General features: G+C 52.1%; 1 protein-coding gene across 4 annotated transcripts in view; it reads right to left on the reverse strand.

Annotated features, from left to right (window-relative positions):
* DNMBP (dynamin binding protein) overlaps positions 1-19,015 on the reverse strand; it is a 75,798-nt gene that overhangs the window by 12,919 nt on the left and 43,864 nt on the right. For all 4 annotated transcript variants that reach the window (XM_054033830.1, XM_054033829.1, XM_054033832.1 and 1 more), the window contains one exon: positions 2,910-3,097. In XM_054033830.1, coding sequence (XP_053889805.1) covers positions 2,910-3,097 — 188 coding nt within the window. The remainder of the gene's footprint in view (positions 1-2,909; positions 3,098-19,015) is intronic.

Raw genomic sequence — 19,015 nt, forward strand, 5'->3', positions numbered from 1 at the left:
CCGCCCACAGCAACCTCTGCCTCACACCCCCCATCCCCCCACAGCAACCTCTGCCTTGCACCCCCATCCTCCCACAGCAACCTCTGCCTCGCACCCCCATCCTCCCACAGCAACCTCTGCCTCACACCCCCATCCCTCCCACAGCAACCTCTGCCTCGCACCCCCATCCCCCCACAGCAACCTCTGCCTCGCACTCCCATCCTCCCCACAGCAACCTCTGCCTCGCACTCCCCATCCCTCCCACAGCAACCTCTGCCTCGCACCCCCCATCCCTCCCACAGCAACCTCTGCCTCACACCCCCATCCCCCCACAGCAACCTCTGCCTCGCACTCCCATACTCCCCACAGCAACCTCTGCCTCGCACCCCCATCCTCCCACAGCAACCTCTGCCTCGCACTCCCCATACCTCCCACAGCAACCTCTGCCTTGCACCCCCATCCCCCCACAGCAACCTCTGCCTCGCACTCCAATCCTCCCACAGCAACCTCTGCCTCGCACTCCCCATACCTCCCACAGCAACCTCTGCCTTGCACCCCCATCCCCCCACAGCAACCTCTGCCTCGCACCCCCTGTCCCTCCCACAGCAACCTCTGCCTTGCACCCCCATCCTCCCACAGCAACCTCTGCCTTGCACCCCCATCCTCCCACAGCAACCTCTGCCTTGCACCCCCATCCGCCCACAGCAACCTCTGCCTCACTCCCCCATCCTCCCACAGCAACCTCTGCCTCGCACCCCCATCCCTCCCACAGCAACCTCTGCCTCGCACCCCCATCCCTCCCACAGCAACCTCTGCCTCGCACCCCCATCCTCCCACAGCAACCTCTGCCTTGCACCCCCATCCGCCCACAGCAACCTCTGCCTCGCTACCCCATCCCTCCCACAGCAACCTCTGCCTCGCACCCCCATTCCCCCACAGCAACCTCTGCCTCGCACCCCCATCCCCCCACAGCAACCTCTGCCTCGCACCCCCATCCCCCCACAGCAACCTCTGCCTCGCACCCCCATCCCCCCACAGCAACCTCTGCCTCGCACCCCCATCCTCCAACAGCAGCCTGCACCTCGCATTCCCTATCTCCCCACCAGCAACCTCACTCATGGACCCCTATCCCACACAGCAACTTCCGCCTCGCACCCCCCGTCCCTCCCACAGCAACCTCTGCCTCACACCCCCATCCCCCCATAGCAACCTCTGCCTTGCACCCCCATCCTCCCACAGCAACCTCTGCCTCACACCCCCATCCTCCCACAGCAACCTCTGCCTCACACCCCCATCCCTCCCACAGCAACCTCTGCCTCGCACCCCCATCCCCCCACAGCAACCTCTGCCTCGCACCCCCATCCCCCACACAGCAGCCTGCGCCTCGCATTCTCCATCTCCCCACCAGCAACCTCACACATGGAGCCCCATCCCCCCACATCAACCTCCGCCTTGCACCCTCCCATCCCCCCCCACAGCAAACCTCTGCCTTGCACCCCCCATCCCTCCCACAGCAACTTCCGCCTCGCACTCCCCATCTGCCCACAGCAACCTCTGCCTCACACCCCCCATCCCCCCACAGCAACCTCCACCTCTCACCCCCATCCCCCCACAGCAACCTCTGCCTCGCACCCCCATCCCCCCCACAGCAGCCTGCGCCTCGCATTCTCCATCTCCCCACCAGCAACCTCACACATGGACCCCCATCCCCCCACATCAACCTCAGCCTTGCACCCTCCTGTCCCCCCCCCACAGCAACCTCCGCCTCGCACCCCCATCCCCCCACAGCAACTTCCACCTCACACCCCCCCAATCTGCCCACTGCAGTCTGTGCCTCGCATTCCCTATGTCCCCACCACCAACTGCACCCATGGACCCCCATCCCGCACAGCAACCTCCGCCTCACACCCTCATCCGCCTACAGCAACCTGCCTTGTACCCCGAACCCTGCACCAGTAATCGCCACCTCACACCCATCACCCCACAGCAACCTCTGCCTCACACCCCCACCCCCCCCAGCAACCTCTGCCTCACACCCCGTAAACTCCACAGCAACCTCCGCTTCGCACCCCCATCCCCCCACAGCAACCTCTGCCTCGCACCCCCCATTCCTCCCCACAGCAACCTCCGCTTTGCACCCCCATCCCCCCACAGCAACCTCTGCCTCGCACCCCCATCCTCCCACAGCAACCTCTACCTCGCACCCCCATCCTCCCACAGCAACCTCTACCTCGCACCCCCATCCTCCCACAGCAACCTCTGCCTCACACCCCCACCACCCCCAGCAACCTCTGCCTCACACCCTGTAAACTCCACAGCAACCTCCGCTTCGCACCCCCATCCCCCCACAGCAACCTCTGCCTCGCACCCCCCATTCCTCCCCACAGCAACCTCCGCTTCGCACCCCCATCCCCGCACAGCAACCTCTACCTCGCACCCCCATCCCCGCACAGCAACCTCTGCCTCGCACCCCCCATTCCTCCCCACAGCAACCTCTGCCTCGCACCCCCATCCTCCCACAGGCTATAGTCCGGCTCCACTAACCACAACCGTCTCTCATGCCACCAAAATTAAAACAGATCAAAGGAGATAAGTTTTTACCCCACTGATAATTAATCTGTGGAACTCACTGCCACAAGAGTGAGTAAAGAGTTTGGCAAGATTCAGAAGAGGATTGGACATTTCTATGGACAATGATCATGGTCTGAGTCACATAAGCCACAACAAACATTTAACCAAACACTAAATGACACAAGTTAGAGGGAAACGTCCCACCATGAGCAGAAGATTCCACAGTTGCCACTAGGGGTCCATGCACTGAACCAGCCAGCTGTGGTCACTGTCAGAGACAGGAACCGGACTCAATGGACCCCTGATCTGATCCTGTCTGGCTGTTCTTGTCCCACCGCCTCCTGCCATAGGCTCCCCACCTGCGCCTGCTGCAGAGGCACCATGATCTGCTCCACACACATCTCGAGGTCTCGGATATAATCCCGTTCTGTCTGAAGGAGTTCCTCAATGACCTTCGACCTCTTCTCCAGCATCCTTTGCTTCTCGGTGGCAGCTGTGCCAGATGCTGCCTCCAGGGACACAGTCTGCGAGGAAAGGAGGGTCATTTCTGAAAGAAACAGACAAGATCAGCTCCAGGGACTGACAGCTGATGGCCAAGCATCCTCCAGGGGCCTGTGACATGAACAAGGCACATGCATTGCCTGGACCCTGTCAAGTGCAGAAATCTCCCCAAGCCCCAGGGCAGCTGAACCACTCTGAATGGCGAGGGCCTTGGGCAGCAGGAATGCCCTGCCCTCAAGCTCCAGCCTGTCGACGCTGGCATGTCCTGCCATGAGTCCAGGACTCCTGAGGGCTCCACGTCTGACCCCACCGGCTGCCCCGAGTGCTCCTGCTCCCGCTCCCGCTCCGACATTACCGTTATTTGTATTACAGGAGACCGCTGGGGCCTCATTCAACTGGTGCTGCGTGGACAGAGACAGTCACAGCCCACAGCTCACCTCCAAAGGGAAGCTGCAGCCAGGAGTCTATTCACTTCAGCCTGAGGTGGACGAGAAATGCTGAAGGCCACCTTGGAATATAGTGCCAATGTGAACCACTTCTCTGCTGACTCTGGCAACAGGCCCAACAGGTGAGCGCGCTTTGCTGCACAGATCTCTCCCAGCCCCCCAGTGTGCTAGTTCCTGAACTCCCGGGGAACTGCCCGGGCTGCACCTTTCAAACATACAACTAGACCAGTGGCCAATCACCTAGTCTGGCCAGATTGGGAGATTGGAGACATTTACAGGCCCTGCCGGAGGGTCAGGCCCTACGAGTGAGGTTCCGATCCGAAATCAGAAGACAGTAAATGCTAATGAGCTAGGAAGCACTGGCTGTTAAAACTACAAGCTCCAGGCAAAGGGGAGCAGAAAATTAACCCCACTCTGGCATACACACAAAGAAAATAGGCAGGGACTTGGGTTGTCCCTTCTTGTGCAGAATGGGACCCTGGGAACAATCCCTGTAGAGCTACTGACTGTCGTCTCCCTCCCCCCCAGCCTGTCCCTCCACTGATCCCTGCTGAACTAGGCAGCCCACCTGCTTCCCCTCCCCCACCAAGGATGGGCCCCTTTTCTCCTTGTTCCCTTTTGGATGAGGATTGGGCAGCGCCCAGCAGCGGGATCCCAGAGAGGAAACACTGCAGAGCTACCTACCTGCTGGGGTGCAGGGCATGGCTGGGAGCCCCTGGCTCTCCTCTTCCCTGTCCTGCCCCTCGCTGTGGGAACAGGGTTTCTATTCTCCAGCTCAGGGCATTTCCATTTGAATAGCTGAGAATGACTCCAGCAGCCACAATGGAGCCGGTAGGTGCCAAAGCCTGGAGCTGGAGTTCCTGCCCCAGGCAACTGGGAGTGAGTACCAGAGCCCTCCATGGACAGGCAAGCTCCCCGGAGCATGGCATTTTGTCTCCATCATTTTCCCTTTGCTCTTTCCAGAGAGTGGGGCCCACACACCACACCCAGGAATGGCCTCCAATGCCCTGTGTGGGGTCTGCAGGCCCTGGCATCAGCTCCCAAGGAAGTGCCATGGTCTACATAACCAACCTCCTGGATCTTAGATGCCAAACGTTCCCTTGCTGGCACACCAAAGATAACAGGCCAGGCCAGGCTCAGTCTGCTAGCTGGACTGGCCATGACAAGGGTTGGGCCTAAGCAGATGCAGCCACTCACATCGCCCTCATCCTTGGGGTCTGAGTGCACAGACAGGGTCCAGGCTCCCTGCCCAGCGTCTCCCTCGGCTAAGCATCAGCGGGAATGCACAAACACGACCAGAGCAGGGGAGACAGACGGACAGACACACAGCAGGACAGACAGACACACAAATGGACAGAGCGGGGGAGACACACACACTCTCACAGAGGACGACAGACACACACAGCGGCAGAGCAGGACAGGACATATACACATGCACAGCAGGACAGACACGCCCCTAGGCAGAACAGTGCAGACGGACACACAGGCAAAGTGGGATAGACAGACGCACACATGGGCGAGATGGACAGATGGCATTGCACTACAGAGCAGGAATGGCCAGGGCTCAAAGCCAGACACAGTGTGAAGCCTTGTCCTGGCAGGCCAGACCCGCTAACAGAGCCACGGGGTCTGCCTCTGATACATGCCGACAGCACATGTATTGCGTGTCACCCCAATAAAGCACACTGAATTGAATGGACAGACACAGCAGGCACGATAGGTGGCTAGATAGACACATCCAGGTAGATCAAGTGAAACACACACACGGCACACATGGCACACACACGGCACACTGTCTGCAGGTGAGCATGCGGATGGGCTCCTGCCTCCCTGTCTGTGCCCTTCCTTGGCAGCTGCCTGCTTCCTGATTTTCTGTCCACCTGATGCTCCCCAGCAGTCCAGCCTCCTCATTCTCAGGCAAATTCAGAGACATTTTATCCATGCAGGTTCCTGGGTCCCAGCAACTTTCAACAACAGCACTTGCCCTCTGCCTGCTCTTAAAGGGGCAGCACAGGCCAGGCAGCCACAAAGCCTGCATCCCCATCCTTTCCCTGGGCCCCAGACTGATTCCCTCATTCAGGGGCATTTCCTCCTGTGGACTTTTCTCTCCCACTTCCAAGCTCTGCATGGCATGGAGTTTCGGGCACAGTTTCCCACTCCACATTGTTGGGTTTTATTGCTGCTGTTCAGCTAAAAAAAGTCTCCCACCAGTTCCAATGGCTTCTCTCAGTAACATTCAGGGACACACAGGCAGGGCCGGCTCCAGCATTTCTGCCACCCCAAGCAAAACAAAAAAACAAAAAAACCCCCGCGATCGGCAGTTCAGGGAGTGAGGGACCTGCCGCCCCCGAATTACCGCAGGTGCCGCCCCTCTCCCTTGGCCGCCCCAAGCACTTGCTTGTTAAGCTGGTGCCTGGAGCCGGCCCTGCACACAGGCACAAAGTCTGGAGTTCCTCTCCTCCAATTCCATGCTAGAACCTCTCCACTCCAGCTTCTGCCCACTGCTGAAACCCCTCCGCCCCAATCATTTCCTTGTACTCCCTCTTCTGTCTGGATCCAGCTGTCTTAGGCTCAGGACTAATCTACACTGGCAAGGCAGCGCTTTAACGTGGCTTGTGTAGTCGCGGCAGAACGCTGGGAGACAGCTCTCCCAACGCGCTAAAAAAACCACCTCCACGAGGGGCGTGGCTCCCAGCACTGCTGCGAAACTTGCTACATGCAGGGGGGTGTTTTTTCACTCCCCTGAGCGAGAAAGTTACAGTTCTGTAAAGTGCCAGTGTAGACAAGCCCTTAGACTGTAAGCTCTCTGGGACAGGGACAGCTTTGTTCTGTGTTTGTATAGCTCCTAGCACAATGGGGTCCTGGGCCATGCCTGTGGCTCCCAGGCACTACGGTAATACAAATAAATTATAAATAATAACCAGTGCAGGAATGGAGCAGGATTTGCACTTGGAATTGGAGAAGGTGCTTGAATATGTAACAAAACCAGGGAAATGATCCTCATTAGTAGCTGCTTACGGCCCTTCTAACAAGCCAGGCCCCATGGGCGGCAGGTATTAAAGGCCAAGGGACCTAAGCCTCCCCAAACAGCTGCCAACCGCTGCCTTTGAGAGCACAGACGCCTGGGCTACTGCCCCGCCTGTGCTCTGCCCCGGGGTCCCACTCCCACTCTTCCCCGTGGCCCCGCCCTTGCTTTACCCCTTCCCATCCCTGTTCCGCCCCTTCCCCTGAAGACCCCACCACCTGCCAAGTCGCTCCTCTCCTTCACCCCCACAGTGGAGAAGAGAAGCAATGGCGAGCGGCTGGCGGGGAGGCCGAGTGGGGAGGGGATCGAGTGGGAGCGGGGTTTGGGGCGGAATGTGGGTGGAGCGTGGGCAGGGCCTTGGGGGGAAGAGGCCAAGCAGGGGCGGGCCTCAGAGCGGAGCCACGGTCCAGGCACCAGGGGAGCTTCTGGCCCTCGTGCCAGCCTCCCCAAATGCTGGAGCCACGCACCGCCCATGCCAAGCCTCACGTTGCAACACAAGGTGATTCTGTGCTAGAACTAGTCATAACTCAGAATTTTCATTTAGCAAGAAGTTTCATAGAAATCAATACGATTTCATGAAAAATTTTCCAACAGAAAACTATGATGACAAAAATGCTCCGATGCACTCATGCCATGGTGCTGGATCTCTGCACAGATGATTGGACACCCTGACAATCCGTGTAAGCAGGCCTGCACCCTGCGGTAAGTTCATTTTGGATGGTATCAAAGGCTTTATCTCTGCTCATCTTCCTTCCCCACTTTCCCACCGCTGCTAAGGCAGGATCAGCTCCCCCTTGACGTCAAGCTGTGCTCTGGCAGGGTTCGATGATATGGTGGTAAAAATGCTGCCAACTGCCTTCAGCCCTGTTTGCACTGCGCTCACATCAGTGGGGCTGAATCAGTGCTAACAATGGTAGCTAATTTTGGGGGGGAAAGCCGGAGCAGCCAGCTCCGGGGAGGCCTATGCCTCTTTCCCCAATGAGTCCTTACGCAGCCCACGTTCATCCCACACAGCATCTTGCCAGCACCTTGCAGAGCTGGAGCTCACACCATCTCCACTTGAGGCCAATCTCTGACCATGCCCTGTCGCTCAGGAATAGATGCCTCCAGGACTTGCATTCCTGGTGGTGCAGCTGGGATGTCCCCAGCTCATGTCCATGCCGCTGAGCCAGGGCAACGCTGAGAGCACAATGCCCAGAGACTCCCTTCATCACCAGGACTCTGCACATAGTGGCAAACGCCTCCACTGTACAGAGGGGAAATCCTAGTCCTAAGGCACCCAGAATGCAGCTCCCTGCTCACAGCCCTTAGAACCTGATTCCTTGTCTGGAATCTGTCCTGGCTGCAGCTTCTCCACTGCCTCTGGGATCCCCTGAACACAGAATCTGACTCTGGATTGGGCTGGTCCAGGAGACAGCATGAGATTTCAAACCAGGAGTTCAGCTTTCCTGGGGCAGAATCTACAACTCCTAACTAAACTGTGCAGCCAAGTACAAAGGAGAGCTGGCATTTAGGGAACATTTTCCCCTACTGCAAAGCTTCCTTGGGGCTGAACGAAGCTCCACAGGGACTCAGTAACCGCTGCTCCGTGCTCCCCCCTTTTCACTAACATACATATCTAGAGATCCCATTGAAGCTGCTCCACAGTTGTTCCCCCCCCAACCCGCCCCTCTTCCCAGGATCCAACAACAGGTGTTGTTCTGGGATCCAAGAGGAGCAGGTGTGTCCCTCAGGAATGTGCAGAGAGGTCACACATGAATAACCAGCAACAATGTGACAGCCATTCAGGGTAATTGCTGTCATAGCCTAAAAGAATTCTCCAGGTCCCTGCCCAGCCCTCTAATGAGCTGTGTTCTCCCATGGAACTGATTCCCAGATAAGGGAAGAAATTCTGTTGGGATGAGACACAGAATTTGCCTGTATTTCTGCTTTAAGCCATGGTACTACTTTTTGGGGCACGGCTACAATGCAGCTGTGACACTGTAAGCTCTCGAGTGTAGCCACTCTAAGCCGACGGGTGACAGCTCTCCCGCCAGCTTAACTACTCCAGCCGCCGTGAGTGGCGGTAGCTATGTTGGTGAGAACTCTGCCAACACAGCGCTGTCCACGTCGGCGCTTAGGTCAGTGTAACTTAGGACATGTCTACACTACCAGCTAAATCGGCACTGCTGCAATCAATGCAGCGGTGTTGATTTACAGGGTCTGGTGAAGACACGCTAAGTTGATGGAAGAGCATCTTCCATAGATGTCTGTACAGCTATGTCAATGGAGAGCGTCTCCCATCGACATAGAGTGGTGTAGACACCGCTGTAAATCGACCTAGGTTATGTTGACGTCAGTTACATAACTGAACTAGCTTAACTGAGACTGACTGACACCATTTGCACAGACCAGCCCTTACCAGCCCCAATATGGGGTATTCACACCCCTGAATGATATATTTTCTGCCAACATAAGCTGTAGCGTAGACATGGCCTTAGACAGCTCAGCCAAGGGACAGCTCACCAAATGGTAACTAAACACCTCAGCAGAGAAGGGCACCTCCTGAATTGAAGAAAAAGCAGGAGCTGAATAACTTTACAGAACCAAAAGCTGCCTCTCAACAAACAGGAAAAGGGAAGAGAAGAGTCTGGATTCTCCCGTACACAATGCCCAGCTATAGGAAGGAGGAGAGCGTCCTGGGCCAGCGAATGAGGATTCCCGCCTCTCAGCCACTCCACCTAGAGAGGGTGAGCAGACCCAGCTCTGCTGAGTTCAGAGGTTGCAGAAGGACAGAGCGATTAATAGATTCTAGATTCTAGAACTGGAAGGGACCTCGAGAGATCATTGAGTCCAGTCCCCTGCCCGCCTGGCAGGACCAAACCATATGCTGTTCAGTGCCTTGGAGCACAGTCAATGCAATTGAGGAAGAGCCGGTGTCACTAACTCTGATGGGCAAAGGCCCTTCAGCAGTCATGTGGCCACATTCTGCAATAGGTGCACCTCCTGAGTGGTTTCAGGGTGCCCCAAATAAAGTGCATTACTCACGCAGGCTAGGAGTCAAGAAGCCACTTCTGACCAAAACTGATATCTGGCTGGGCCTATGTCCCAGTTGAGCCCTCAAGTAGTGAACCTTATCAACCTGATTATGGCAGACCTCATTGCAGAGGGCTGGAAGCAAACAAGCAGGATACTCCAAAAGTTTTCTGTCTCCTAAAAGTGATCTCTCCATTCTCCCAGACTGAGTTTCAGCCAGCGGCCTTGGGGCCCCAGGAATGAGTCTGAACTCAGGCACACATTTTTAGCAATTTAGGGTGATTAACCATTGGAACCAACCACCAAGGGAAGTGGTGGATTCTCCATCTCTTGATGCAGATGCTTTTCTGGAAGATATTGTAGTCAAACACAAATTATTGGGCTCCACACTGGGTCACTAGGTGACATTTTTTGGTATTTGTTATATAGGAGGTTAGACTAGATGTTCTAGTTGTCCCTTATGGCCATAAATCTATGAATCTTTTAATCTAGGCTCCCCTCAGCATAAGGGCATTATATTAGGCAATAGGGTGGGGACAGTTCCTCTTGCTTCAGCTCCAGCGTAACTACACATGGGAACCTGCTTTCATTTCTGGGCACCTCGTTACCAGAAAGATGCTGACAAACTCAGTTCCCCAGACAAAGAGAGGCAGTTGGATACCACCACGATGCTAAAATAGGTTAGAGGGGTAGATGGACAGAGAGACAAACAGGAGGGAGACCCAAGAAGAGCAGCAACAATGATCGGGGGCAGAGAGAAAGATGAGAACAGCTCAGTACTGTAAGCCACGTTCAGTCCTGGCTCAGCAGGTACAAACCCCCAACTCCCTCTGAAGGCAATGGGAGCTACACCCATAATTTGTGGGGTGAATTCAGCCCCATAGTGCAATACGGCCCAGGCAAGTGATGAGCATGGAGGGAAATAACAGTCTGCAAATATCTGTTGTATAAACACCACGAAGGGAGGAGTTATTTCAGGTGATAGATATCAGGAGTATAGACTAAGAAGGAAGCGGTGAAAGAAAAGAGAGAAAACTTAGGCCGAGTGTCAGGCTAAACTCTCTGCCAGGGGATGGAGCCGATTGGGGCACAAGCTCCCACAGGATGGGGTGGAAACCCCACCGCTAGGGATGAAACGTTAGTAAACGGCACAGTACAGAATTGTACTTCAGTGGCTCTTGAGGGAGGGACTGGATGGGACCCAAGAGTTGCCTTCCAGCTCTGGAATTTAAAAAAATTGATGTCCCAAGGACTAGCTGATGAGGCACATGGCAGAGAAGGGCTCTGTTAAAGGGAGCTTTGGTCTGAGGCAGTAAATTCAACCACACACACCAGAGTCCAGTGACTAAGGGATGGGACATAAACCAGAAGGGTGAGCTCAGTTCTTGGAGAGGTGCAGCCCTTGAGTCAGCAGCCAGGTATGGGGAGAAGGCATCAAGCTGTTTGCTAAGGGAGTGGTACACAATTTATTGTAGAATGTGTGATGACTTGCCATGTGGCCAATGGGCTAATCTATTTTATGTAATGGTGCCAGCAACTCTAGGGTCTGCCAACCAAAGAGCACTCCTCGTGAGGGTGTGCGTGGATGAGGGGGAGAGCCAGAGCCAGCCAGGTTAGAGATACAGTGTACTGGGACATTGCCACGTTGGATGTCTCAATTCCCCATTCAAGAAAACCAGCATCCCGATGGAAGGAGGCAGGGGTCAAACTGGAATAAAACAGCAGGGTAGTCTGCCTTAAGTGCAGGGACTGGACTAGACAACCTCTCGAGATCCCTTCCAATCCTACGATTCTATGATTCTTCCAGGCTCCATCCACTCAAAATGCTAGAACGAGACACCACCCAGTGGACAGTGAAGATGTGCTCCAAGGGCAGGGACACTTTACTAGAATCTGTGGGCTTGGCTGCCCTGCAGGGGGGTTTCATAAATTTATGGAGTCTAAGGGCAGAAGGAACCATTAGATCATCAAGTCTGATTTTCTATATATCACTGGCAATTCATTTTCACGCAGATACCCTTATATTAAGCCCAAATACTTTAATTAGATTAAAGCATTTCAGTCCTCAAGAGACTAAACTGTTATGTGGCCAAGGAGACCAGGAAAGACCAAGATAATACCAATGCCCAAGACACTTGAGATGGCAGGGAACTGATTAGATGAAGTATGCCCAGATGATCCTAGCAGGCAATCAATGCACATGCAATGGAGGAAAACCCCCAAGAACCCTGGCAGTCTGAGAGGGGTAAAAATTCTTTCCCAGCCCCAAATCCGGTGAACAGATTGATGCTGAGCAGGTGAGTAAGATACACCAGCCAACCTCCTAAGACAAAGGATTCTCTGTATCAAGTCACACCACTGATCCACCCCATTCGGGTCCTGCCTCCGGCTGTGGCCAATCTCTGGAGCTTCAGAGGTGGGGAGAACTGAGTGTATCAGGGAAAAAAACTTCTTTCTGATCCCTGTGGTTAACCAGTTAATGACATGAAGCATGGGATTTTATTATAGTTTATAATAATTATCATTATAATTATTATAGCTTATAATTATTGTTATTAAACAATCACTTTGTAAGCCCTAAAAGATAATAAGGTGATAAGGAATAGCTAGTATGGATTTGTCAAGAACAAATCATGCCAAACCAACCTAATTTCCTTCTTTGACAGAGTTACTGGGCTAGTGGCTAGGGGGAAGCAGTAGATGTGATATTTCTTGATTCCAGTAAGGCTTTTGACAGTCCCACATGACATGCTCATAAGCAAACTAGGGAAATGTGGTCTACATTAAATTACTATAAAGTGGGTGAACAATTGGTTAAAAGACCATACCCAAAGAGTAGTTATCAATGGTTCACTGTTAAACTGGGAGGGTGTATCTAGTGAGGTGCCACAGGGGTCAGTCTTGGTCAGGTACTATTCAATATTTTCATTATTGACATAGATAATGGAGTGGAGAGTTTGCTTATAAAATCTGAAGGTGACACCAAACTGGGCAGGGTTGCAAGCACTCTGGAGGACAGGATTAAAATTGGAGGGTTTGACAAATTGGAGAACTGGTCTGAAATCAACAAAATAAAATTCAATAAGGACAAGTGTAAAGCACTTCACTGAAGAAGGAAAAATCAAATGCACAACCACAAAATGGGGAATAACTGGGTAGGTGGCAGTACTGCTGAAAAGGATCTGGGGGTTAGAGTGGGACACAAATTGATGTGGACAAACTGGAGAAAGTCCAGAGGGGAGCAACAAAAATAATAAAAGATTTAGAAAACCTGACCTATGAGGAAAGAGTAAAAAAAACCTGGGCGTGTTTAGTTTTGATGAAAGAAGGCTGAGGGAGAGTGTGATAACAGTCTTCAAATATGTTACAGGCAGTTATAAAAAGGACTGTGATAAATTATTCTCCAGGCCCACTGAAGGTAGGACAAGAAGTAATGGGTTCAATCTGCAGTAAGGGAGATTTAGATTAGATATTGGGAAAAACTTTCTAACTACCAGGGCAGTTAAGCTCTGGAACAGGCTCCTAAGGGAGGTTGTGGAATCCCCATCACTGGAGGTGTCTAAGAACAGGCTGGACAAACACCTTCCAGGGATGGTGTAGGTTTACTTGGGCCTGCTTCAGCTCAGGGGGCTGGACTTGATAACTTGTTGAGGTCCCTTCCAGCCCTACATTTCTACAATAGTCATCATCACAGTGCAGAGCTGCAAGTGTTATGATCACGTTGAGGAGAATGCAGAGCTCCTGTTCTCTCAGTAGACCCTCAAGGAATGGTCAGGAGGATTCACAGACTCCAGGGCCAGCCAGACCCCCTACCCCACCACAACACATAGGCCATAGAATTTCTCTCAGAAACTCGATTAAAGCATATCTTTTAAAAAGATATCTAATCATGCTTTAAAGACCTCACTGATGGTGAGTGCACCTTCTCCCTGGTAAGCTGTTCCAGTGTTCACCCACCCTCACAGCTAGTAAATCACATCTTATTTCAAGGTTGAATTTGTTTAATTTCAACTTCCAAATATTGCATCTTCCTATGCCTTTGTCAGGAAGGTTGAAAAGCTGCCCAACTCTGAGATCTCTCGTCCAAGGGTCAGGGCCCAGAGCAGTGATCAAATCCCCTCTGAACCATCTCTTTGGTAAGTTTAGACACTCTCTTCAACTCCTGGGGCTTGGCTCCCCCACTGAGCTCCGCAGGATGGGTTCTTCTTTTGCAGACTGGACTCCCCCTTTGTGGAGCTCAGCTGCCCCTTGGCTCTATGGGTCAGACCAGTATCTCTCCCACACCATCTTCACATGACATTACACTGAGCCATCACTCACAGCAGATTAACATAACCTCCCTCCCTTTAGTGCTTTGATCAACAGTGAAATAGTTTACAATGTTGACATTTAAATTATTGTCATTAAGCAGCTGAGTTATCCTCTCTAATGATTTGGAGTATCTGTCTGTACATCTTATGAATTTTCAATCACAGAAGTCTAAGACTGGAAGGGACCTCAAGAGGTCATCTAGTCCAGTCCCCTGCACTCATGGCAGGTCTCAGTATTATCTAGACCATCCCTGATAGGTGTGTGTCTAACCTGCTCTTAAAAATCTCCAATGATGGAGATTCCACAACTTCCCTATGCAATTTATTCCAGTGCTTAACCACCCTGACAGTTACGAAGTTTTTCCTAATCTCCAACCTAAACCACACTTGCTTCAATTTAAGCCCATTACTACTTCTCCTATCCTCAGAGGTTAACAAGAACAATTTACCTCCCTCCTCCTTGTAACAACCTTTTATGTACTTGAAAATTGTTCTCATGTCCCCCCTCACTTTTCTCTTCTCCAGACTAAACAAACCCAATTTTTTCAAACTTCCCTCATAGGTCATGTTTTCTAGACCGCTAATCATTTGTGTTGCTCTCCTCTGGACTTTCTCCAATTTGTCCACATCTTTCCTGAAATGTGGCACCCAGAACTGGACACAATACTCCAGTTGGGGCCTAATCAGCACCACATGTAGAGCGGAAGAATTACTTCTTGTGTCTTGCTTACAACACTCCTGCTAATACATCCCAGGATGATGATTGCTTTTTCTGCAACAATAACAAAAAATCAATTTTGGATGATATTGTGAAGTTGTTGCTATGAAAATTACCATCTCATGAATGTCCCTGTATGTCTCTCCACCATGGCCTAGCAAGGTGGTGTCAGTCTTCCCCAGTCCTTTACTTATAACATCCAATCAATAGTTATACTAAAGAGTAACTGCATTCTAGGATCAGGGGGTAGCCGTGTTAGTCTGTATCTACAAAAACAACAAGGAGTCTGGTGGCACCTTAAAGACTAACAGATTTATTTGGGCATAAGCTTTCGTGAGTAAAAACCTCACTTCTTCGGATGCATCCGAAGAAGTGAGGTTTTTACTCACGAAAGCTTATGCCCAAATAAATCTGTTAGTCTTTAAGGTGCCACCAGACTCCTTGTTGTTTTTGCATTCTAGGAGAAATCCTGTTTTATCTGACCTCTCAAAGGGATGAAAGAAAGTGGGGGAGTGGAAAGTTACCAAACAGACCCAAGCCATGCACTGCAGCAGAAGAACCTGGATGACCGCAGCCCAAAGAATGCTCTTGAATGGTAAGGAAACCGAGGCAGGGAAATGTGTGTGGCATTTATTATTTTGTATGGCTCTGTGTATTTATCACACTATTAAAGAGCAATAACTTGTTAAGAGTTCTGAGTAGTGTCTGTGTGCTATGCTACTCAACTACAATGGGCCACAGAGGGAGTTAAAATGTAACCCAAAAGGTTCACTCCTTCAATGGGATTCTGGAAGAGGATGTGTTAAACTATTTGGGGTATCTTGGGGGTCAGCACTGGTATTGGGAGCTTACGGCAGTTGAGCTGAGGGGCTCTATTTCCATGACGGGGTAGCAGAGAGAATCAGTGACTAAGACATATGCCAGAGAGGTCAAGGGAGGAAACAGTGCTGCAGCCTGCTGAGACCCAGGGAAGCTTAAATACACTGGAGGATTCAGAGGCTTGGATTCCCCCCCTTGTAGTCTGGTGGGTGGCAGGCAGAGGGAGCCCAACCAGACTGGTGACATCTCCCTGAATGGGGCAGTTGCTACTTCTTCAAGCTGTCTGTAAACTCAGGGAGGCAGAACTGAATCAGCTATATTCAGGCCATGATCTGAATGTTTGCTTCACAACCATAAGGGCTACAGACTTTTTAATGAAAGCCAAGATTCTGGAACATAAGATGGCAGCCTCAGAAAAAAGGAACAGTGTTGACTGTTATTGGGAGCAGGTGCAATTCAAGAGAGACAAAGGAACAAATTCCCTTAGAAGCGACTCCCCTTCCAACAGAGCGAGAGAGCCCTGGGAGAGGACCCACAGCTGGACAGGACAGACAGGCTGTAGTGTACAGGGTTCTGTTGTCAGGGGCCCAGGCAGCAGGGAGTGGAAAAACTGAGAGGCTGTCATGAGCTATGGATCATCTACTAGAATAATTCATGACCCACCCTTTTGAGAACGGAGGGCAGAAAAACCACTCCAGAAGGAAGAGAGTGGGGCCCTCACCTGCTGCCCCTGAAAAGGGGGAAGAGAGAGGAAGTTTGTAGGGAACTGTAGCCCATTGTAAGAAGCCCAGACAACACAGTGAGGGGCATGGTGTAAACTAAGAGAAAAGAACAGAGCGGAGTTCAAGGGGATGGGCTCCACCTCCAACCAAGCAAGCCAGGCAGCTGCAGATGAGAAGCAAGGTACTTTGGGAGGATTTGGGGACAGTGGGTAGGCTCTGAGGAGCTTGGGGGGGGGGGTTGGAATCTGATGGGGCAGGAGAGGCACTAGCAAAGCTGCATGTCCTGTAGTAGGGAGAAGTCCAGCAGTACATAACACTGTCCCCAGACAGGCAGGATGGGGCGACAAGGTAATGGAATTTCAGCCAGAAGAGGGTCACAGAGTGAACACTGCTACAAAGATCTAAGCCAGGCTCCAGCCACATTCCTCCTTCCCTGGGACGAACAGCATCAGCACGTACACACTACCTTGCAAACTCAGTCCCAGTTTGCTACCAGTACTCTAAAATACATCTCACGCCTTGGTCCCTCTCAGCTGTTCCTGCTTCCCTGGACTTTGTTTACTCTAGGGAAAAAATCAAAGGCTTAATTCACCCCCAGTGCAGGTATTAGTGTAGATCAGGCTTGGGCATTTTTACCACTCTCTTGTCTAATACTCAGCTCACTTGAGCCTTACAGGCTGGCTGTCCAAACCTGACGCCTGTTGGAAATCAGAGTTTTCCTTCTCCTAGGTGAGTGCCTGCCAAGCTTCACCTGCCCACTCTCTTTCTAACCCTGTTGGGAGAAAACGCACACAGGCCCTCTCTGCACTACAGCCTCTGCCGTCACTCCCACAGGTCAGCACTTTCCCAGCATAGCCGCAGTGGGGCTGCTACCTCCAAGGAAGAAGCAAGGCTCCAATAGTTTCCCCAAGTGCAGTAGCCACATTCTCCAGAGCTTAGCCATGCTCCTACTCTCCCAAGGCTCTGGGTTAGTTCTTTCCTCGGCTCCTCCCCATTTAGCATCAGTTGTGCTGCTGCCCTTTGAACACTCCTCCATTGTAATCTCCCTGCCTTCCGCCCTGGGGAAGCTGCAGGCACAAGACGGTTCCATGCAAACGTCAGAGCTCCAGGCAACTGTGAGCTCAGGAATGCAAACAGAGCCTGCTCTCCCAGCTGCCTCCGGAGAACAGATTCCAAAGGACACAAGCCAGTAGCTAGCTGCAGCCTCCAGCCCTGACAGCTCCGACCAAGTTCCTACTCTTTCTGATGGCTGGAAAGGAGCCCCACAGAAGATGTAACAATATGCATCTGATGAAGTGGATTTTAGCCCACAAAAGCTTATGCCCAAATACATTTGTTAGTCTCTAAGATGCCACAAGGACTCCTCGTTGTTTTTGCTGATACAGACTAACACGGCTACCCCTCTGAAACCTGTCACTATGAACACAGATTCTCAAACACCCCTGCAGTCCCAACAGGGTGCTTCACTAACCAAGCACAGTTCCCTGCATCCCTGAGCCCCAGGGCCGCCCAGAGGATTCAGGGGGCCTGGGGCAAAGCGGGGGAGCTGCGGCGCTTGTACTCACCCGGTGGCGGTCCGGATCTTAGGTGGCATTTTGGCAGCGGGGGGCCCTTCAGTCGCTCCGCATCTTCGGCAGCACCGAAGGACCCGCCGCCGAAATGCCACTGAAGACCTGGACCGCCACCGGGCCAGGGCTCGCGGGGCCCCTGTGGGGCCCAGGGCAAATTGCCCCACTTGCCCCCCCTCCCCTCTGGGCGGCCCTGCTGAGCCCAGAGGGCAGTTCTTGCCCCAGCAGATGTGCCCCTCTTATGTCCTCCCCTCCCCCACTCCGCACATCCACCCACCCACACTCACTAACCTGTTCTCAAGCAGGAAACTAAACCCCAGAGGGCTGTTGTGCCCAAATCAACAACAGATATCAAAGAACAGTAGAATAATCCATTCAACAATTATGCAGTCTGCACCCTCCAGCTGTGAATTTAAACCTCACAAGCTATGCAGTCAGTACTTGGATGGGATTCGTCTAGGGCAGGGGTCGGCAACCTTTCAGAAGTGCTGTGCCGAGTCTTCATTTATTCACTCTAATTTAAGGTTTTGCATGCCAGTAATATATTTTAACATTTTTAGAAGGTCTCTTTCTATAAGTCTATAATATATAACTAAACTATTGTTGTATGTAAAGTAAATAATGTTTTTTAAATGTTTAAGAAGTTTCATTTAAAATTAAATTAAAATGCAGAGCCCCCTCGACTGGTGCCAGGACCCGGGCAGTGTGAGTGCCACTGAAAATCAACTTGCGTGCTGCCTTTGGCACGTGTGCCATAGGTTGCCTACCCCTGGTCTAGGGAAAACTTAGGCACTGCAAAATATAGAGTTGGCGCTGTCATAAGCAAGGGGCATTCCTCCCTCTGAGATCAGTGACCAGCTCACTACCAGGGACAGCTAGGCTGCTAGGTGTCATCTTTTGAAATTCAAAACCACATCCCTGATCTCTCATGGTCTTAAAAATCCCTCCTCTTAGGAAAATGTCAGAGGATCAGCCCTGGTGTCTTTGCCCAGTGGAATTCTGCAAGGTGGTAATTGGCCTCCCTACATTTCCAAATGGATACAGTATCTTTCTTCTCCTACAAGACAGGCCCAACAAAGAAAATAACAGAACACCACTAGCTGTCACCTTCAGCCCCCAACTAAAACCTCTCCAGCGCATCATCAGAGATCTACAACCTATCCTGAAAGATGATCCTTTACTCTCACAGATCTTGGGAGACAGACCTGTCCTCGCTTACAGACAACCCCCCAACCTAAAGCAAATACTCACCAGCAACCACACATCACTGAACAAAACCACTAACCCAGGAACCTATCCTTGTAACAAACCCCGATGCCAACTCTGTCCACATATCTATTC

The sequence above is a fragment of the Malaclemys terrapin genome, chromosome 7 (assembly GCF_027887155.1).
Source record: "Malaclemys terrapin pileata isolate rMalTer1 chromosome 7, rMalTer1.hap1, whole genome shotgun sequence".
Taxonomy (NCBI): domain Eukaryota; kingdom Metazoa; phylum Chordata; order Testudines; family Emydidae; genus Malaclemys; species Malaclemys terrapin.